We start from the raw sequence: 6620 nt of genomic DNA, 5'->3' as shown, positions 1-6620 counted from the left end.
GCCCTGAGTGGCCGCCATTTTGGCTCAGTGTTTGTTTATGGTTTGTAAGGTAAGCAGATAGTTCTCCACATCATAGTCAAATATCTTGACCATAAACAGTTACGCTGTTCTATTTAAATGATGTGTTTATTGAGATGTTTGTTTACCATCTGATTAAGTTTTAGGATTTGTAACCTGGTTTTATACGAGTATGTCAGCCGTGATTATGGCTAGCTTCTTAGTTGCTTCTTAGTCTTCTTAGTTGGCTTTGACCCTGTAAGAAAACTATTTAGTGTTTTGCTACTTCCACTCAAAGGGTAGGAAGAGCTTGACCTGACCCCAATATCTGGTATAGGAACATGGGGATTCAGAGGAGGGAGGTATCCTGGCTGGGCGTGGGCGATGAGATCCAGAAGAAGGGCCCCTGAGCCTCTCCGCTCCAGCATGGCAGCACCTTGTCTTATGACAGAGCTCTCCAAGGATTCCCTGGATCCTGACAGAGTGGAGAATTTGATGTTGACCAGCTTGTGCCTTTCTGCTCCAATTCCAGATCTGTCACCATTGTTGGAGCTATTGTCTTAGCTGCCAAACTGTGGTAACTGAGAGTCAGAACTGAAGTGGTCAATACCAATGTTCCGCAGACGAACCAAATTTTGTAGACTGGAAACATGAAGTTGCCTGACAGAGTTGGAGGAGTCTCCGTCCACAGGACAGGGTTCATGGGGAAATGGGAGACTGTCTTGATGCAAGTTTGGGTGTGAAGCAGAATGTGGTGAACTCGCAGTACTGTTATATGACATCTTTCTACCAAAGCCTCTTCTTCCACCTCCTCACCTATTCTCACTTCCTGACATTTTCTCTAGTGCTCTCAGAAGCCCTGTTGTGTCTTTGACATCGATACTGTGGTGGCATGAAACAGCTGGAGGTGTTCTGTGGCTGCTGACTATGAAGGACCACTCCTCCTCAGGTGTAATTTGCACCAGCTCCTCTGTCAGAGATGAGGCTTGGCTCTGCTGCTCAGAGTGTAGCCTCTGGAGATTAAGTCTCTTATCCACACCAGGAACATGTAAAGGACTAGGATGTTGGATTTGAGAACCTGGCTGCAATGTGACTAGACCAGGTCCTGCTTCTAAACACAGGGGGTCCCTGAGGCCAAGAAGGGGGCTACCAGGTTGAGGGAAAGCACTTGCTGAGGAGCTCTGTAGAGGGGTTCGTAGCTGGACCTTAAATGGAGAAATGCAGCAAGATTTTAGAGTGTAATGCAGACACTCATCAAGGTCAGGAGGTGGAGGGACAGTTTGCTGGTGGTGACAATGATAACTTCCTTTCCCTTCGCTTTACAGGAATCCAGGAGAACCCTGAGAACATCCCTGTTGCCTGATTTGACAGCATAAATCAGTGCTGATAAGCCTGCATGATCTTCCAGAGTTGGATCAGCTCCTCTGCTAAGCAAGAGTGATAGAATTTCAGCTCCAGCTTGTTCGAGGCATGCATGCATCAGAGCTGTTTTCCCAGTCTTGTCTTGGATATTTGGATCAGCACCATTTTCCAGAAGATACCTATTTGGAGAAAGATCACATTTATTACACCAGGAAACTCCTCAAGTTAAAGCTAATAATTCTGAACAAAAAGAAGTAGTAGCATATCCTTTTAGAACATACCGATCCATCTTGTGTTTGGGTACACTCTGTGAATCTGTATGGCGTGTCTTGCAGGCAACCATAAGTGGTGTCTCGCCTTGTTGATTACTCTCGTTTATGTAGGACCCTCCCTCCAGAAGCAGCCGAAATAGACGACGACTCAAATAGACAGCCTTCGGCAGAGAATTGCCATCTGTTCGAACCTCCGTTGACGCCTCCATTACAAGGATCTTGGCAGCCTCTTGTTTGTCCAGTCCAGTGCCTGCAGTAGAAGAGGAGGAACACTAAATTCTGAGATGTAGCCCATCAGATGGGTAGCTGTTGTCTTTAAATATCCAATGAAGTCAAAATTGCTGTTCAAGTGTTTATTTCACACAGGACTTGCTCCATATCTCACCTATATGCCAGGCCCAACAGTGGCAAAAAAAAGCCGTTTTGTAGGTATTTTTTAATGGTATTTTAAAGATTGTAACTTCCTCGAAACACATTAAAAATGTTGATGACATTAATTATTTGTCCAATCAACGCTTTCTTTATTTTATGACGCTGCCAAGGATGTATAAAAAGAATGCCGCCAGAGGAGTGTGTTGCTTGTGACCAGACCTCACAGATTACTGTACAAAAATATAACTTTATTATTTGTACAATAACACACGTTTTAAGGAAAAAATATTTTTCCTCTGCTGCCCTCAGCTGCTCTGCCTGGAGCAGTGTTGCCAGGTGGGAAATATAGGATTATTGTACTGGACACATAAAATTATCGTATTTTGAGGGAAATTATCGTACACTCGTCATAACCAAAATAACAAGTCTATTGATGCACTATAGTCAAATATGCTGATGCGCTATAGTCACTCTAGTGTTTAATATCGTCTAACAGGCACTCACGGCTTTGTGGCGTCACTACGGAATGGATTCACGGCACCACATCAGCACCGGACCCGACTGGAGCGTCTCGTGGGGCGGGAGCAGCGGACCATTCAGCCAATCATGCTCGTTGTTCTGAGGCAAACGCACGGACGTCACGTAGCTCATATTTTGAAAAGCACAATTGGCTGGAAACTTGTCACAATGGAAATAGATGCCTTCAGGGTTCACAAAAAAACTCCGGCAGACAGTTGCTGCAGGCTGATTACAATCACACATTCATGGAATGGTCAAATTATCCTATATTTGGCCTTTTTTGGGATTATTGATCGTACATCGTACAGAAGGCACAATTATCATACTAATAGGATGGGCACACCCCCACTCCGAAACACCGCTGTTCCGACCCTCCCCCAAAAACACGCTGTTCCGACTTTCAAGTTCGAATTACTTCCCAATAAGGTTAGGTAAAGGGGACACGAAGGTAATTAGGCTCCTAGGAGCGTAATTAAGCAACTGGCACAGGTGTTTTTTTCATATCTCTTAGAATATCTGAAAATATAAGAGTCCACAGCAGTATTTAAACATAAATAAATAATAATAATAAAGAAAAAAAAGAGAAAAAAAAGGGGGGGGGATGTTTTACTAAAAACTAAACAATTTATAGGAATAAACGATCAAAACCAATAAGAATTATAGGGTTAAAAAGGTCGAATCAGGTAATAATATGTTAAACCTAGGATTAAATAATGATTGAGGTGAGGGTTCCAGTCGGATGAGGTTAGGGTTGTGAGCTAATTAGAGAGCATAATCTATAGTATATTTAGGTTAGGGTTAAATGCCCTATCCAGGGGCCTCATGTACTAAGACTTGCGTGGATTTCCTACTGAAACATGGCGTACGCTAGAATCCAGAAACTGTCGTACGCACAAAAAAAATCAGATGTATCAAAGTGTGCGTACGCCTGGATCCAAGCACTTTTCCTTTGTACATCCCAATTAACGTGGAATTGAGCGCACATGTAGAAGTGCTAAACCCCTCCCTGTGCACACCCCCTTTTAAATATGCAAATTAATTTAAATAGGGCCTGCACCGGGGATTCCCCTCTCTGCACCATCAGATTTACACCATGAGTAAAGGGAAGAAGCGCAACTTCACCGAGTCTGAGCTCGAAACGCTATTAAATGAAGTCGAGACACGAAGATCTGTATCATTTGGTAGCCTCTCGTCAGGGATAAACACCAAAAAAAGAAATGTGAGTGGGAGCTTGTGTGTGAGGCAGTGAACGCTGTGTTGTCGGAGGAGCGCACACTCACTGGAAAAAAATAAATAATATAATAATAATAATAATAATAATGATAATAATAATAATAATAATAATAATATATGCTACCGTTAGTGGGAAACAAACAGAAGGACAAAACAACTTCATTACAAGGATTGACAAGACTGATCGCACTTATATTAATGACTGCAGAAGTGCGCCGTGGCTACTGCAGTGTGACATTTCCAACTTTACGCACGCGTTTATTGACACAAATACTGAACACAAGGAGACAATAAAGGGCTTGTTAGATAGCTCTGTCGCTCTATTTTCACCAGGGAAAAACAAATGCATATATTTGAATGCACGTGCCCAAATGGGCATTGTGCTGGTTTACATTCGGGGCGCAATTAAACGGATACATTATTTAATCACCGGGAAGCCACCCATCGCGCACCGTGCCAGCCTCCAGCCTGTTACCAACCATGCTATCGGTAAGAATGAACGAGTCATGCGTTGAACCAGGCCACCTTGCCACGATGTTGGTGAGCTGCATTTGCGCATCACATATTATTTGAACATTAATTGAATGAAAATGTTTCCTGTTGACAAAAACAAATTCATCCTGTGATGGCGCTTTTATAGCAACGTGTGCAGTCAATAGCTCCGATTACATTACCGACACCGGCTCTTGCTGCAAATTGCGCTTTAATGTTGGCCTGTTCAACAGCATTGTATGGGAATTTGATGTACCTGGATGACATTCTTACGATCCCAATTCAGATCCAGTAACAACGGCCTCGGCAACCTAAAACGACTCATGAGCCAGTTGTCGTCATTTGCCAACGGATCTTCCCGTTCTCTAAACACCCTCTCACGTCTGACATTACCATTTGCGATGTCTTCTAACAAGGCCAAGGCTGCCATTGTTAATGCCATTTTTTCATTACTTTGCGCATGCTTTTATATCCATCCATATGATTGCAAACACGTGTGTGTTAATTGTCCATTAATGTGTCTCTGATGTGCACATTACTCTGAGGACTAATTGTTTTCACATAATCAACAGTTTCCCAGCATCACCTCAACGTGTCGCCAAAGGAACAATAGCTGTAGAAACGTGCGTACGCCAGCCATGAAGCTGGCGTGGGGCACCGCACATTTCCACGGTCATTTCACTTTTGATACATCTGACCGTTGGCGTGGAAAATGACGTACGCCACGTTTTTGTGCGTACGCAACATTGATACATGAGGCCCCAGGTGATGGTTGGGGTTAGCGGTCAGGGCCGGGTCAGGCGTAGAATAGGTACCCATGTAAAATTAATAAGAGTAAAGAAAAAGAAGAAGGAGAAAGGAAGAAGGAAATAATAAATACTTTTGGATTAGGTATAAAGTAAATTACTCAAATTTAGGGTTAGGCATGAAAAAGGTTACTAACTTTAGGTTTAGGCATAAAGTAAATAATTTTTTTTTTTTTAAAAGTAGACATGCAAGAAATTACTAAACTTAGGTTTAGGCATAAAGTTAATGGCAATATTTAAGATTAAACGTAAACGAAGTAGCTAAATTTAGGTTTAGGCATAAAGTAAACAACCAAACTTTAGGATCAGGCATAAATCACTAAAATTTAGGATTAGACATCAAAGAGATAACTAACTTTAGGTTTAGGCATATAGTAAATACCAAAATTTGGGATTAGACATACAAGACATTACTAAACTTAGGTTTAGGCATAAAGTTATTAACGAAATTTAAGATTAAACATAAACAATATTACTAAATGTAGGTTTAGGCATGAAATTAAATGACCAAAGTTAAGGATTAGGCATAAAAGAAATAACTAAATATAAGTTTAAAGATTCCTAGGAGTCAGAAACAAGAAAAATAAGGAATTCAGGCAAAATAATAATAAAAAAACATATTCATAATCATATTAATAATACTAATCATAATAATAACAATAAGCACAGGAATCCTCTGATTAATATCCTAAAGGTGGCATTCATAAGGACTCTTAAAGAAGGAGAAGATAGCATTGGGTCATATAAATAGAAATCAAGGAAAAACCCAAAAAGAGACAATAATAATCATGCATAATAATAAGTGCTGGATAAAGTATAAATAAAAATATCATGCCAATAAGTGCTTCAATGGGGAAGGAAAACAAAAATAATTGTAAACATAAAAACGTATTATAAATAGTGCCCATCCTATGACTTACTCCTATCTGAGAGATATCCAACTAAAACGTCTGTTTTTGATTAATTTATTGTAGGAACATGTGTCCATCGCCTCTGCATTACATTGAGGCCCTGTTTTTCTTGTTAACTCTTTTCATCTGGATGAAGATTATTTACATGAAGGAGGCGCCTTTCAGGCTGCCATCTTATCTCCTGGCAGAGAGGACAGTGTTTTTCTTTGTTCATAAATACTTCGTATGAGGACACTCTTAATGAATTTACAACCCAAAGCCTTTGAATGAACTTTCTCTCCCTCCCAAACAGATAAACTCTCCCCACAGGTCATGTTGAGTCCTCTGCCAGTTCACCAGGAGGGACGAACGAACTGGTCATCAGAAGGTGTCAATACAGAGTCTTTACATATGTAAATTAATTCACACATCAAATGGCTCTCTTCCCCTTTGTTTTACTGTATTTCTTTCTACCTGTGTCTCTCTCTCTTCCTCTCTAAACTTCTAATCCACACGTTAGGAGAGAGGACACTGGAAACCTTCTGACTTGTTGTTCTATGCCAATACTCCCGTCTGTTATTTACGACACATGCCTGGGCTCCTTATCTGTGGTCGCATTCCAACCAAATGGTCTCTGTGTTCCTCCAGATTTCAGACCATTTCTAATTAACCATTAA

The 6620-nt window shown here is 41.0% G+C and overlaps 1 protein-coding gene across 1 annotated transcript; it reads right to left on the bottom strand.

Moving 5' to 3' along the window:
* Window positions 1-209: 209 nt before the first annotated feature.
* Window positions 210-1840, bottom strand: ankrd34bb (ankyrin repeat domain 34Bb). The gene is given in 3 exon segments (XM_073467161.1): window positions 210-1276; window positions 1279-1538; window positions 1641-1840. Coding segments are annotated over 3 exon segments (1527 nt in total).
* Between the last annotated feature and the right edge of the window lie 4780 nt (window positions 1841-6620).

Source organism: Pagrus major, chromosome 5 (genome assembly GCF_040436345.1).
Source record: "Pagrus major chromosome 5, Pma_NU_1.0".
Classification (NCBI taxonomy): Eukaryota; Metazoa; Chordata; class Actinopteri; order Spariformes; family Sparidae; genus Pagrus; species Pagrus major.
The sequence above is the reverse complement of the archived record's forward strand: the minus strand, read 5'-3'. Positions and strand labels throughout refer to the sequence as shown.